Raw genomic sequence first — 16,831 nt, forward strand, 5'->3', positions numbered from 1 at the left:
CCCTAACGCCATCCCTTCATGGTAGTATTAGTTGATTACTATATGGTTGTACTAGTAGGACACTGTGGTGATATAGATTATTCATGTGAGCAGGGCCCTCACTCCTATTGTTCCATATGACTGTTTGTACTCTGTAATGTAGTATTTTACTTGTATATGTCCCCAGTGATTTGTAAAGCGCTGTGGAATATGATGGCGCTATATAAATAAAGATTATTATTATTCACTGTTTGATAGTATTGGAGGGTCAGTGTGTTGTGATACTATTTGATCATATGTATGGTGGTCCTAAGAGTGGTGGCCAGGGGCGGTACTAAGAGATGCAGGGACCCATAGCGGACTTATGCATAGGGTCCCCCTTCCCCCTTAAAAAAAAATATACATATTTGTAGACTCAAAACATGTGTTTTACAATCATACACAGTATACACACACCATATATACAAAGATACAGCATATACATACAGTACCGTGTACACCCATGCATCATATACACAGATATACAGCATATGCACACACATATAGAACATATACACATCACATATACGCACACATACAGAAAATACACAGATACAAACAATACCATTTACAGAAATACAGTATATACACATCCAATACTCCAGATGCTGTGGCTGCTACCCCTGTAGTTACGCCCGTGGTGGTAGCATTTTTAGTCATTGCATGGTGGTATTAGTGGGTCTCTATATAGTGTTATGATTTGGTTACTGTGCAGTGTGGTGTTATTTATTCATCATGTGGTGGTATTATTTGATCACTGTGTAGTGATAAGATTTTGTCCCTGTAGTATTATTTTAGTTCAATGTATGATGGTATAACTGGGGGTCACTCTGGGGGGAAGTAATGGGTCACAATGTGATTATAGAACATGTCCAGTACGGTGTTCTGGTATTATTTGGTCCCTGTGTGGTGGTATTATTGTGTCCCTGTTAGGTAGTATTTTGGTCACTGTATGTGTGCTAGCAATATGTTGTCCATAGTATGTATGTCCATACTAGTTTGTCCCTGTGTGGTGGTATCAGTGTATGCTGGCATTAGTATGTCATTATGTAGTGATGTAATTAGTTTACTGCTTGATAGTATTATTGGGTCACTATTTAGTGCATAATACTATTTGGTCACTGTTTGACAGTATCTGTCACTGTATGGTGGTATTATTTAGTAACTGTATGATGCTATTGCTCTTTCACTGTATGGTGGTATTATTTAGTAACTGTATGATGCTATTGCTCTGTCACTGTATGGTGGTATTATTTAGTAACTGTATGATGCTATTGCTCTGTCACTGTATGGTGGTATTATTTAGAAACTGTATGATGCTATTGCTCTGTCACTGTATGGTGGAATTATTTAGTAACTGTATGATGCTATTGCTCTTTCACTGTATGGTGGTATTATTTAGTAACTGTATGATGCTATTGCTCTTTCACTGTATGGTGGTATTATTTAGAAACTGTATGATGCTATTGCTCTGTCACTGTATGGTGGTATTATTTAGTAACTGAATAATGATATGGAGTCTGGTGGTCATATTTAGTAAATGAATGATGCTATTAGTTTGTCACTTTGTGGGGGTATTATTAATAAATGTATGATATCATTACCATGTCACCGTATGGTGGTATTATTTAGTAACTGTATAATAGTATAAGTCTTTTACTGTATGGTGGTCATATTTATTACCTGTATGGTGCTATTACTCTGTCACTGTATGGTGATATTACTTAGGAATTGTATGATGGTAATAGTCTGTCACTGTATGGTGCTATTATTTAGTAACTGTGTGAAGCTATTTGGTCTGGTATTATTGAGTAACTGTATAATAATATAAGCCTGTCACTGTATTGTGGTATTATTCAGTAACCGTATAATAGAATGAGCCTGTCACTGTATGGTGGTATTATTTAGTAACTGAATGATAGTACTAGCTTGTCTGCTGGTATTATTATTGACTGTATAATAGTACTAGTCTGTATGCTAATATTATTTAGTAAGTGTATAATAGTAGAAGTCTCACTGTATGGTGGTATTATTTAGTAACTGTATGATACTACGAGTCTGTCACTGTATGGTGGTATTATTTAGTGACTGTATGATAGTACTAGTCTATCTGCTAGTATTATTTAGTAACTGTATGATTGTAGAAGCCTCACTGTATTGTGGTATTATTTAGTAACTGTATGATAGTATTAGCCTGTCTGCTGGTATTATTCAGTAACTGTGTGATAGTACTAGTCTGTCACTGTATGGTGGTATTATTTAGTAACTGTATGATAGTACTAGCTTGTCTGCTGGTATTATTCAGTAACTGTATGATAGTACTAGTCTGTCTGCTGGTATTATTCAGTAACTGTGTGATAGTACTATTCTGTCACTGTATGGTGGTATTATTTAGTAACTGAATGATAGTACTAGCTTGCCTGCTGGTATTATTCAGTAACTGTATGATAGTACTAATCTGTCTGCTGATAGTACTAGCTTGCCTGCTGGTATTATTCAGTAACTGTATGACAGTAGACGCCTCACTGTGTTCTGGTATTATTTGGTTATTTTCTATATGAATTATGTAGAATATGGTGATATTATATAATCACAGGGCAGATGTACCATTCCCTTTTCCCTACACACATCCTACAACACATTCTAGTAAAATAATAAGGATGCAGTGACAGATCCTTTCTGTTCTCTTTCTGGTTCCTTCAGTCCGATCCAGGACTATCGCAGTCATTATACACTGTAATTACCGCAGGTCCCGGTGCACACGCAGCTGCTCCTTTACACCAGGGTGTGACGGCACAATTCAGACAGCTGCGATAGAGACTGCGTTGCACATAACTATTGACCAGAAGACATCGTTATCACAGCCGTCTGGTCGGCAGAACACATCGGACGACTTGTAACAAGAAGAACCTTCAGGAATCATGGATGTCGGGGATCTGAGCAAAAGTCGCACGAATAACGCAAGCAAAAGAGGAATACCCGCTAATTGAATAAATACTCATCATGTAGGATACAATGCACACACATGTCTTGTCTTACATGTTCATCGTCATGCAGAAAAAATAATATTCCTTCCTTTATTCAAATGTAGGTAAATTTTATTTAGGTTTGCGATTCGGTTCGATACATTGTATCCAGGTCCCATAGAACATCCATCTGTATTCTACATAAACGCATCTATATGTAATATATATAAATATGCCACATCGTACACGTGTTAATACATAACATAGGCTGCTATACACACTACAATTTACCTACATGACACTAGTACATGATTAACACATGTGAATGATTAACACTTTATGACCCGTCTCCTCATACCTGACAACTACTGATAATAAATCGCAGTTCACACAATGATAGTCGGACACTTTTCTCCCTAAATCCCTGGATGTCATAGTAAAACATATAATAAAATCTAAGATAAAGTGTGATATTAGAGTATATTAGCGGACACAGCCTCCTATATATATTACAGTGCTATTATAGGGAGGATCTGCTAAATTAAGCTCGGGAGGGGGCAAGTAAAAATCGATTTAACCCCCAAGTCTCATTAATTTGGGAAATATACATAGAACAGAGTAAAAATGTGAATGTTGCGCTAATGAAACATATTTATTAAGCCTCTGATGCCCCCGACTATGCGACTCCCCTTGTTGTCGGAGATGCGACTAATTGTAGGGATAATTTATTATATATTAATCATCTCCCGGCGTCTCAAGGAACAGAATCTGCAATAGCAACGAAACTACAGAACAATCCACATCCACACCCAGATCTGCAGGCGGCTCAGACAGACTGCAGAAAGAGCAGATCCCCCCCTCCCCAAATCACATGCAAATGCTTCAGTGTCAGTATGGATACAGTGTATTAGCCCAGACTCTCCCTCTGTATCTTGCACTGGTACAGAGGCTGCTGCCTGGCACCCTGTCATGGCGGGCACTGGCAGATACAAGGGCACATGTATTGCATCCAGCATTATATTATAGAACACTATAGTGATAGGAAGATCATCTAGAAACCCCGAACAACACATAAGAGGGGCTCCCAGGGGAGGGGATCTCCAGGTCATTCTTTATTCATTTATTTTTAGGGAAGGGTGTTTAAATGACATTAATTTTAGATGGATCATATTGCATCAGAAGAGGGTTGTATCTGTCTAGTATCTGTGTGCAGCTAGCTACCTCTAATCCATAATATCTATCGGTCTACTCTAAATGAATAGTATCCATATATAGTATCTATCTATCATCTCATATATATCTATCTCTAATCAGTATTATCGATATATAGTATGTATATATATATAGAATGTATTTGTCTGCCTACTGTTAATGATTAGTATCCATAAATAGTATCTATCTATCATCTCATATCTATCTGTCTCTAATCAGTAGTATCTATATATAGTATGTACCTGTCTACTGTCAATGAATAGTATCTATATATAGTATCTATCTATCTATCTATCTATCTATCTATCTATCTATCTATCTATCTATCTATCTATCTCATATTAATATCTATCTATCTATCTATCTCATATCTATCTATGTATCTATCTATCAATGTATCTATGTATCTATCTATGAACATATATATTTACCATCATCTATCTATAATCATTGATATCTATCATCTATCCATAGTATTCATATATAATATATATCTACAGTATCTATAATTGAATAATATCTATATACAGTAGCTATCACCTATCCATACATTCAATATATGAATAATCTATAGTATCTATATACATGTATCTATGTATTTACTTATAGTATATATATATATATATACCTATATGTGTATACGTACTACCTAGTTATGCTAAGTATCCAAGTATCTATTTATCTAAATCTATCAATTAATCTATTATTTTTCTATAAATTAATAGTATCTATACAGTAGCTACCACCTTTCCATACATGTTATCAATAATCTACAGTATCTATATACAGGTATCTATCACCTAAGCATCTACCACCTATAGTATCTATATACCTATCTATATAAACCTATTATCATCTGTCTTTATGTCCACCTATGTATTTTCTATCGTATCCATATACAGAATTGATCTCTGTGTCTATCTCATATTTATGTGCTGTACATCTTCCTGTTGGGTCACGTTGCATCAGAATGGGTGTGTGTCTCATGTATGTATCTGGTTCTATAAGCTATAGTATATATGTAGAGAATCTATGTAATGTATATAGAAGGAATATACAATATTTGTTACATTTCTGTCTGTCGATCTAGTGTGTATATATAGTATCCAAATCTATCTTGTATAAAATCTATAAACACACATAAATATAAATGTATTTATTTATTTATCTATATATGTATAGATTTGTAGATATATAGACTCATCATGCTACTATTGTGATCTGTGGTTGCACTTTATGTTTTTTTTATACATGTATGTGACTATATCATCAGTGTGACATGTGAAGGGCAGAGATTAGCTGCCCCCTTGTCGTGCTCCTGGCAGGTATAGAGCACAGTACACACCTGGCCGCAGATGTGCCGTGTGTCTGGGCTGGCAGTGTTGTCTTCCTGCATGGCGGAGAGCTGTCCTCCCCTCCCCCATCTTCTTCTCGCTGTGGTGGTGGGCGGCGCCGGGCGTGCAGCGGCGGCCAATCAGGGGTCGCTCGGTGACAGCTGCGCGTCCCGCCCCCTGTGATGTCATCCTCCCGCCGCTGCCAGCTCGGGGACTCGGCAGTGAGAGCGATCGCTGGTGATATGGAGGAGCAGTGATGTGCGCTGTCACCCTGCGACCACGGACCGACTACATCCCCGGGCTGCACTATGACAAGCATCGCTCCCAGGAGGACGCTATAATCCGCAGCCGGAGGGGGTGACGTGCGATTTAGACGCGACTCGGAGCTCCGGCCTCTGGCAGACGGGAGAAGATGGAGCTGCCCGCGGCTGGAGAGCATGTATTTGCGGTGGAAAGCATCGAGAAGAGGAGAATCCGCAAGGTAAGAACTGTGTCCTACTAATAACGCATCACCGCGCACCCCCCACATAAGACACCGGTCACACTGTGCGGTTATGTCATTGCAGGGCCGAGTGGAATATTTGGTGAAATGGCGAGGTTGGTCTTCCAAGTAAGTGTTACATTAAGGGGGGAAAAAACTACAGCCCTGCATCCCATCTTCTTCATACTCATTAAAAAAAAATCATTTGGGGGAAAAAAAAAAAAACGCAGCGTTGAAGCTGGCAAGGAAGGAGTTAGGTGCAGACTGGCACTATCTCAGCCCAGAGTAGGGGGAAGGGAGGGGAATGCGCTTTTTGCCAAGGATGGAATTTCTTTCCCTGCCTTCCTCTCTCTCTCTCTCTCTCTCCCCGCTCCTCGCTCCCTCTCCACGTCACTGGAGCGTCTTCCATGGTGGATTTAGACATTTTAGGTGTGAAATTCGGTGGAGACGCTCCTCACAATGGGCACAGTGACAACTATCCTGCCTATATATGGAGGTGGCCGAGCAGCTGCGCGGCAACTAGTACACCATATATAGAGATCCTATACGTACAGATGTATATAGAACCTCTGACGCTGTGTGTATATAAATATATATATATATCTTTATCCCATCATGTCTATAGGAACAGTATAGCGGAGGGCGCCTTTACATGCAAGTTTCGATACCTGAAGCTTATAAAGAAGTTATCGCTAGTGGTTTACGACCCGTAGCCGGTGCAACATTGTAACTAGCAGCTTTGGGGGCGGCTGTGTGACCCGATACTGTACCCCCTGGTGTTCATCAGTTCCATAGAACTTGTACATTTACAATAAGGCACTCGGGGACCCCCATCCTTATGTTTGCTGGTCAGACGCCCCTTTAAGATATATATATATATATATATATATATTTTAAAAAAAAAAAATCAGATATCCCCTTTAACAGCCATATGGAGTTGCTTTCGGAGAATTCAGGGAAAATTTGCAGAGCCCAATGTTTGCTGACTCTGGAGAGATCTCAGCAGACGTCAGAGTTTTCTAGCAGCTGTTTACCCTTACGCCCCGCTGCAGTATAGGGTGGATGTTTTACATGTTTATTTCTGTCGTCAAGACACATTTGTATTCAGTGGAGGCGGCGAGATACATCACGTCTTCTTATAGTTTGTTACAATGTATCATCTCCAGCGATATAGACTGTTCTATAGAAATGAATGGAACAGCAGCTAGTCCTCCTGACTCTGCTGTACACATGCATGCTTGGCTCGGATCATGTCATGGCAATGCTTAATTCCCTCTGGGGTCCCGATGCTGGTAATCCAAGAGGGTCCCAAAATTGGACCAGAGATCAGATACCGTATCATTATTAGTAATCTTTGTACTAATGTTTCATGTTCTGCTTTCCAGGTATAACACGTGGGAGCCAGAGGAAAATATTTTGGACCCCCGACTCTTAGTTGCCTTTCAGAACAGGTCAGGAATCAACAAAATGTGTTATTTACTATTATTGTTTATTAGTTTTATGACTATTTTTTTTTATATTATTTTGTATTATTTACTGTTACTATTTGTTTTGGTTTTTTTTACTATTATTTACCGCTATTATTGCAGGCGCCCTGAAAGCAACCGCAGATTATCTTTTACAGCTTCTAATAATTTTTCAATTAGAATTACGTTTAGATACTCCTGTGTCCATATATTCCTGTTATATACTAAGTAAAGGAAACCTATCATCAGTAATACACTAACTGAGGTTTTCCTGATGGTAGATGCCTTTCTGTCTACTGATCCCTAAACTGCATTTTAACTGTAACTAAAAACTTTTCCATCCTTTTATGCAGATGAACTTCAGAGGCTAATGTGGCGTTAAGAAGCCACGCCGAGCCCCATTGGCTAAGGCTACACCCCTCCCCTGTAGCCTTTGAAGTCTTACCTCTGTGTGCGGCACCGCAGTGCTCTTTGGCTATTCATCCATGCCCACGCATGTGCAGTAACTTCTCCCTCTTTTTGGCAGTGAGTCGAGTTACTGCGCATGCGTGGGCAAGGCTGAGTAGCTAAAGACAGAGAGGATTAGCCACTGCCCAACATCTCTGTCCAAGGATTTTGGCCATAGAACAAATAAGGGGAAAGTGTAAGGAACAGACCAGACTCCACAGTCTTGTTCTGGCGCATGTACGAAATTTTCTGGTGCACAGAATAGACCACGCCCCGAGTCTGGAAAACTGCCCAAAAATGGTCTGAAACTCTTAGGCGCAGATTTATCTTAGTCTGATGCGTATTGTTTTGTTGTACTTTAGTGACTTTTTGGGTGCATTGGGAGTATTTGCACAATTTTTTTTGCCCCCTTTTTCTGCAGTGCGCTGTTTTGCACCTAATTTGACATTTCATTTCTTCTGCGCCTAAAAATAGTTCAAATTTTTTTTCTCAAAAAAATGGAAGCCTAGGGTACATGGTGCAAATGGACACTAATAGAAGCTTATGTCTCTTAACTCTTAACTTATCTGCAGTTATCTTATCTGCCTTGATGGCAGTTAATAGCAGGAACCCAAATGCTGGTGTGAACTGGGCCTTAGAGGCTTCATGAAAAAACAAACTCTTGAGAACCCAAATAGCCAAGCTCCTTGGACCGGCTCCACCCTCATGACTGTTCTCTGGTCAATAGGATATATTAAGGACTGGGGTTTGGGGGCCATCAATGAGCTCCGATTGCTACTCCAGTCACTTTATCAGAGAGGTGTTCCTGAGGTGTATGATGCGTCACAGTCTGGTTATGCAGGGAGCTTCCTCCCCCTCTGGTATCGGTATCTGACAAGTGACGTATTGGTCTGTCTCGGAAGCCAACCTCCTCACCACAGCTACAAATACCAAATAATATAATACAAATATTTTTCTTTATACATTGGTTGCACCAGTCTTTCTATAATATTGCATCATTCCGTCTATGACGTTACATCAGGCAGTGTAACTAATGATTTTTGTGTGCGTCTTCTATTACAGGGAAAGGCAGGAGCAAATTCTGGGTTATAGAAAACGTGGAGCGAAGCCAAAGCACCATATTTTATCAGTAAGTTTACATTTTTTTCTCTTAAAAAATACATACCTTCTCTTTTTCTGGCTTGCATATAGGTTTGCTTATATGAAAAATTCTAGAAAACACTTGTAAAATTGTGAAATATATACATACCTTCATCCCTGCAGTAAAGCTGGCCGTAAATTTGTCTTAGCCAACAGATAAATCAAGGTTTGTATCTGCACCCTTGGCGCCATTCACATGCACCCATGGCGCCATTCACATGCTTTGCCACGCCCCATATTGTCGGGTACTGTTGAGCACAGTAGAAAACTCCACTCCAATTTCCTAAAATTCTTATTCCGCTGATCTTTCTGCTTTTGTAGTATCTGTTCAATTATATAGCTTGAGTTACTGATGGTGATTCTGTCTTTTGTTCTGCAGATACCCTCTTTTGCGCGTAGGTCTAATGTCCTGAGTGGCCTTCAGGACTCCTCTGTGGACCATCTCCCCAAACTGGATCTAACATCTGTTAAAAAGAGTCAACCGCACCAATATCAGTTGAACAGCAAAAAGCATCACCAGTATCAACCCAACGATCACGATCACGCCGAAAAGCATCACCCTAGTGGTCAACGGAAATATTACTACCAACTGAACAGTAAGAGACACCATCATTATCAGCCAGATCCGAAAATGTATGACCAACAACCCTCGGTGAAGGAGCTGCAACTTGGCGCTGACCAAAACAGCCGAAACAAGGAATCGTCATTTCATCATAACCAGTTGGTGGATTTGGGGGTTCATGTAAAGAATGGTTCTGGAACTGTCTTAAATGGGGTGGATAAGAACACTTCATCTGTTGGGACCTCCACCAGTCTAGCTAAGGAGGTGCCAGCCAATGGCATTGGGGGTAAAATGAAGATTGTGAAGAATAAAAACAAAAACGGACGGATTGTCATAGTTATGAGTAAATACATGGAGAACGGATTGCAATCGGTCAAAATTAAATCTTCCGAGGAAGAATGTGGTGCGGACGCGTCTGTAAACCGAACCCTGGAATCTTGTAATGGCGAAAGGACTAGTAAAGTCTTAGAGGAAAAACAGGAGCACTGGAAGAAGAGGGTGGAGTCTAAAGTAAGGTTAAGTGCCGGGAATGATTGTGGGAACAATGGCGCGTTGCCTCTCGCCGGCCTTCAGAGAACCTACTCAAGTGTTGACCCCGTTAGTGATAAACCATTACAACTCACCACCAAAAAAGAGAATCCCGCAGGGTCGAATGGTTGCAAATTCCCTGTAAACGAGTCCCCAAAAGATATTGCGTATATAAATCCGAGAAAGCGCTGCTTGTCCGAGCTGTCTAAGCCCGTCATCCCGTTCAAACAAGTATCTACTTCTCAAAGTGTCTCTGCTTCTGATGGACTGGAGAAGCAGCAGACTCTACCGAAATCTCCTCTACGTCCGAAAGAGCCCGAAGTAATCCTCCTCGACTCCGACTTGGACGAACCCATCGACTTGCGTTGTGTGAAGTCCAGGTGTGACCGTGACCCGGGCTTAGCTGAAAATGGGGTGCAAACGACACCCCAGGAGCCACAACCCACTGAAACAGACTGTGCAAAAGAGGACCCCCAAACTATATTCCGACCGTTTTTTGGAAACATTGTAATTACGGACGTGACTGCCAATTGTGTTACTGTCACTTTCAAGGAGTATATAACGACATGACCACAATGTTGCAGATAACTCGCAATGGCTATAGTTTCCATCAGGGATAACGGCGGTCGGGAACGGGGACCGAACGTGACGGCTGTGAGATGGGATATCCTAAAGCACTTAGCAGCATAGAGGCAGCAGCGCTATATCATGTACTAGTTACCCTGAAAGTTTCTATATTTATTGGTTCATATGTATATCGGTAGAGCGCTCTTGGCTTTTCATTGTTTAAGCATATTTTTTGTGGGAGATGCCTTTTTACGTAACCTATTTTGTTGCTAGAGTGTATGCATTTACACTGCCGTACGATAACGTGTATATTTTTGGTGTACTCTTGCGATAGAGGTACAATTTTAAAAATGCAGAGTGTTTGATAGGAAAATGCTGCTATTAGACTAGGCCTAGTGCTTCCAGCAACCTGAATGGATGTATATGTACAGTGGAGAAATGTTATGTACGCGGCATAAGCCACCGGCTTGGCCAGCCTTTCGACCAGAGTTAAGGACTGATACTGTGTAATAATGGAAATTAAACTCTGATATATAGAAATACTGATGTCTCTGATATGTGATTACTATATAAGCTATATGTAACCAAATTAGGACTGACTATACGCTAAAAATTGACATTTTATTATATTTAAAGGAAATCAAAATCAAGCCTGATAAACTAGGGACGCTTGCTCACAGATCCAAGCCCCGTGACTTTGGTAATATTCTTATATTTGTTATCCATCGCCTCCTTCTCTCTAAAATCCGCTTTTAAAATTTTGTAGTAATGAGTCAAAAGGGTTCTGGGGGATGTTACCAGATCTCCTCCATGCTGCAGCTTTGCAGGCTGTTACAATGTTTCACTCTCCCACGTGCTCTCTCAGCACTTCCTTTCTCCCACTGTCTGCTGAAACTTTTGAAGCTGTGAGATTATATCAGGCAATGTGGAGGGAGCAGAGGAGGAGAGTGACATAGTGTAACAGCCTATGGAGCTACAGCACGGAGATTTCTGGTAACAAACCCTTTTGCCGAAGCCCTTCGGGATCATTAGCATAATTGTAAAAGTTGATTTTAGAAGGAAGGAGGCCATGGATAACAAATATAAGGAGATTACCACAGTCACGGTGCCTGGATCTATGAGTAATGTCCCTAGTTTATCAGGATGGATTCTGATGCTATATTTCGGGGGCTTCTGACAATTAGACACCCCACAATCATTTCCCCCCTGTTGACAGGGTACAAATGCCCTCCTTTTAATGATTTTTTTTTTTTCCAGACTATGGGTAAAGATCTCAAATTGCACCTCGGATATCAAAGCAAAAAGCTTTCATTTAAAAATCAGATTTCTCAAAAACTGTGACACAACCCTTGCAAATTTAGGACTGTAGGCAAATTCGACATGAGCTTTACTTAGAAAATGTACTCATAACTTCCAGGAGGAGTAACAGAGGGACATATAAGAAGTCTTCTTTTAATAATTCCTTTATATAGCGCACACAGAGTTTACCAAATCAGTCCCTGTCCCCAATGGGGCTCACAATATAATCAACCTACCAGTATGTTTTGGAGTGTGGGAGGAAACCGGAAGACCCGGAGTAAACCCACACAAACACGGAGAGAACATACAAACTCTTTGCAGGTGTTCTTTAATAAAAATGGATAATAAAACTCAAGAAATTTTGGCAAGTTTGTGAATGTCTAGTAGATACAAATGTCAATCCTATACATAAGCAGTGACTGTAGCGTTACTTGCAGGCTTTGCGCTGTGTGTTTTCTCTAGTCATGCTTGCAGAGGGTTTCCTGGTGTGACGTCAGAGCTTTGCAGCCTGCTCAGATGTCTCCCCCCTGCTGTGATCATTTACAGATAGCCTGCGGGCAGTGACAGGGGCTCTGCAGACTGATGGAAGGTGAGGAAGATGCTCTCATCCAGGAAAATGCTGCATATATTAACATGCCCCAATGATTTTAGGAAAAAGAGAAAAAGAATAACACAAATGGTAGTTTTACATACACAATTTCTTTTTTTGTTGCTGTTTTTGTGTTTATTTTATGTAGCCCATGAGATTTAATGGGAATCTTCTTTTTTTTTTTTTTTTTTAGTTTTTGAATCTATTTTTTTTTTTCCCTCCAGAGTGTGTGTGTGTGTATCTCTTTGTGTCTATGCACCCTAAGGCCTCATGTATACGAACGTGCAATCGGGTGTTGAATTACTTTTTTTGGTTCATGCACATGGCCGATTCCACAGCCCTGTGTGTGACCCGACTACCCAAGCAAGAAATTATAAAGCAGCTCCTATTCCTGGCCGAGTCTGTGGCTCACGTAGTCTGTGACACCAACGACGGGACCTCAGGATCATTGTTTGTTGCCTGAGAAGTCTTCCTTTTTGTGTTTTGTTTTAATTAACTTTATTATGTAAATGAAATCTACCGTCCAAATCCATCCTGATAAACCAGGGGCACTTACTCATAGATCCAGGCACAGTGATTGTGGGAATCTTCTTATATTAATTATCCATGGCCTCCTTCCTTCTAAAATCAACTTTTAAAATTATGTGAATGAGCCAGAAAGGCTCTTGAGGCATTACCAGAGCCCCTCTGTGCTGTAGCTTCACAGGCAGTTACACTGTCTCCCTCCCCCTGAGCACTTCTCACGACCCTCTGTAGGGGCTCCATGGAGAGGCTGTGGTTATACCCTTCAGGAGCCATTTTGGCTCTTCAGAATAATTTGAAAAGTTGATTTTAGAAGGAAGGAGGCCATGGATAACAAATATAAGACAATGTTCACAGTCACTGTGCCTGGATCTGTTAGGCAATAAAATTATTTGTTACCAAGGCCATTCTGTGCTGTAACTTCAACAGGCTGTTACCTCCCCCCCCCCCCCCCTCAGCACTTCCCTCTCCCTCTGCCTGATGTGATTTCACACTAGTCCTCCTGCACAGTGTAACACCCTGTGAAGCTACAACATGGTGGGTCTTTGGTAACACCCCCAGAGCCCTTGTGGTCTAACCTTAGTTAGGGCCTATTACCTACCTCTGGAAGGTACCTCGCAATTGGGTCATAAGATACCATTGGGTCAAGGTGAATGGGTGTAGCAGCTGAAGCCTGTCTTCCAGGGTAAAGTATTTCACAAAAATGCACCTCCATTTTTTAATTGCGTTAACTTTGACTTCTTGTGTCTCACCTCAAGACGTTCTCCATTAAATAGTTTCTAAATTGTTCTACCCTGTTTCCCCGAAAATAAGACAGTGTCTTATATTCATTTTTGCTCCTTAAGAGGCACTAGGTCTTATTTTCAGGGGATGTCTTATTTGTCCATGAAGAAGAATTTACATTTATTGGTAAACAAAAAATCATCTTCTAAAACATCCTTATAGCTCTCCAAACTCTGAATTATTGGAATATTTGGCCCTAACCTCTCATATTTAGCAATAGCACTTTCCTTAAATTACCACTTCATGTCCAGTAGTTGCTTGTAGCTTATTGGTCCTGCAACAGTCAGTAATTTTATTCCGCAATTCTTCACCCATGTCACAACCTATTGTAGCATCTAAAAGATCTACTAATACTAATATACGGCTTGGGGGGAGATGTAGCAATGTCTGCTACTAGGTCTTATTTTCAGGGGAGGCCTTATATTTCTAAGATTGAACAAAATTATACTAGGTCTTATTTTTGGGGGATGTCTTATTTTAGGGGAAACAGGGTATTACTTTTGCAATTTCGGTGACCTCCGGTTCTAGGGATATGTGAGAGGATCTTCAGCTATGTCTCTTCCCAAAAGTCTTTGCGCTATCCATGGAATAGGATAGTTATGCGGGAATTACATTTGGGACAGACTTTTAAAGAGGAGCTTACAGGTGTGGACATGTACATACTAATTCACAGATTCGGGGTACTTTGAATTTTCTTTCTAGCCCCGATGGTTGCTGAGATATCAGTCCCAGCATCTGACCATTTTAATCCTCTCCACTGTCAGAGAGGAGGTGCTGGAGCAGAGGAGGAGGAGTATGTTGAGCTCATTGAGATTCCATTTTCCAAGACAGGAGCTTATCATGGGGTATTCTGTTTCTCATTTAACTTGAACATATAGCAAAATATGCATCCCCTTCAAACTGTATTTTGCAGGTAACCATCGGTGTTCCTGAAGATGGAATGATTCCTGTTAAAATTGGATCCCCTGGCCGAGAACTGTTCTTGTCCAAGAATCCTAAGCGTAAGTCCAGACTAAACAATCCACAACAGACCTCATTGGAAACCTGCCACAATTTCACTTTGAAATCCACATGTGATGTATTTAAATATTGTTGTCGATTGACCATCACTTCTCTCGTATTTTGGCAAGAGAGGACGCGTTCTGCAAACTTAAAAAATTTCAATTTGGCCGGGGACACTAGGAATTACTGCAGACGCTTCACATCGATTTAGACTGTGGCAGGAACCAACTATGAAGAACCAGTTTCTGCTGCTTTCCTTTGCACTCTAAGTCCACAACAATAATTAAAGGGGTTGGCCACTTAAATTAAACTTTGACAGGGTCATCCATATTATACTTACCTTGTTAAAGTTTGCTGGGAGCCTTGGGTCATGTAACCCTCCCCCTGGGCAGCAGGACTCAGGACTTCCTGTGACATCATGTGTTCTACTGGCTTCTGGTGGATGGGATAGGCTGTGCAATCATTAGTGTCTGTACACCCCCTCCGCCGTAACCACTCCCTTATCAGTTGTTGGAGAGGGGGCGTGTGAAGATACAACTGCTGATATGGGAGCGGCTACCTGGGGATCATGTGACCCGTGGTTCCTGGTAGCTCCCGGCAAACTTTAACAGGGTTAGGCCAGGACTTGGTCGTAGTACACATTCGGCTGGAGAGGTGGAGGGATGAGTGCTACTCACCCCTCCTCTATCCATAGAGATGTCTGGTACACAGACATATTTATGGGATAAGATAGAGCATGCTTTTACCCGGCTACGGTCCGGTGACATGTGTGTGCTCACCATACTGCAGCGGGGCACCATAGGCGTCTATGGGGACGTATATCTGGACCCACAACATTTGTGTGCAAGAGGCCTAAGTATAATATGGGTGACCCTATTAGGGCCTTATTCTTACAGTGTTAAATTTTAGAACAATTGGCCAAGCCCTTTAACATGTTATGGATTCGACAAAACCCGCAGCAGACATCTTTTTTTTTCCCTGTCATTAATTTTTGTAGCAAAAATTGTCCCAATTATTATGACTGTAAATGGCTTAGAGGTATCCGCAGATCATACCGATGTGCCTAACCCACTGCGATAATGGAGGCCATGTGTGTCCTCGACCTTATACAAAATATTTTTCTGCTACATATGGACAGAGTTTTTTTAAAACGCCATCCACAGTACTAAAACCTGCTGCGGCAGATGACAGGCTGCAATAAACCAGCGCACGCTTTTCTTTTGCTGCCGTGCTCTATAATTAACCAATTCCTCAAGGTCACACAAGAATCTCCCGAGAGGGTTCATTAGTATGTCAGCGAAACTTCTGCTGTAAAAGCCATCTCGTCAAGAAACAAGATGAAAGTTCTATCCTGTGTTATGCAATGTAAAGGGCACAGGAACACCAAATACTAATCCCCAGCGAGAGAACAGAACGGGACCAAGCGACCCGGAACTGCAGCTCATCTTCCATTCATGTGAATGTCAGGAGGCTGGGTTTTGCTCTCTTGGTGGACAAAAACATTGTACTTTACTGCATGGTGTTGGATGCGAGTTATACATCTCTTACATTGACGACAAAAACATGATCAATAAAATTTGTATGATTGTCTGTGGACTACCCCAATCGGGAGACACACTATTAGCAAAAAAATCACTCCTCTGTGCTATGAGAGCTGTGCACTGACACTGTGCTTAGATTATCAGGGTACAGGGTTTAGCTACAGTTGCAATTTCCGTAGCTCCTGAAGATTCTACGGATATCTGACACATAGAAAAAGATTAATGAGAAAGATCAGAGTCTACCCAACCATAGTCAGGTGATTTAGGGTCGGATCCAGAATTGTATACACGAGGACAGATAGAGACAGGTTGGAATTATATCTGTGAAATGCTGCATTTTAGTTCATAACATTAAATTAGAGTGTGTTATTTTG

General features: G+C 40.9%; 1 protein-coding gene across 1 annotated transcript; it reads left to right on the forward strand.

Moving 5' to 3' along the window:
* The first annotated feature begins 5,706 nt into the window (after positions 1-5,706).
* Positions 5,707-11,299, forward strand: CBX4 (chromobox 4). The gene is made up of 5 exons (XM_072112342.1): positions 5,707-6,011; positions 6,097-6,140; positions 7,397-7,462; positions 8,987-9,053; positions 9,444-11,299. Exons 1-5 carry the CDS (start codon positions 5,943-5,945, stop codon positions 10,722-10,724), a joined length of 1,527 nt encoding a protein of 508 aa, XP_071968443.1. The 5' UTR covers positions 5,707-5,942; the 3' UTR covers positions 10,725-11,299.
* The last annotated feature ends 5,532 nt before the right edge of the window (positions 11,300-16,831 follow it).

Source organism: Engystomops pustulosus, chromosome 6, assembly GCF_040894005.1.
Source record: "Engystomops pustulosus chromosome 6, aEngPut4.maternal, whole genome shotgun sequence".
Classification (NCBI taxonomy): Eukaryota; Metazoa; Chordata; class Amphibia; order Anura; family Leptodactylidae; genus Engystomops; species Engystomops pustulosus.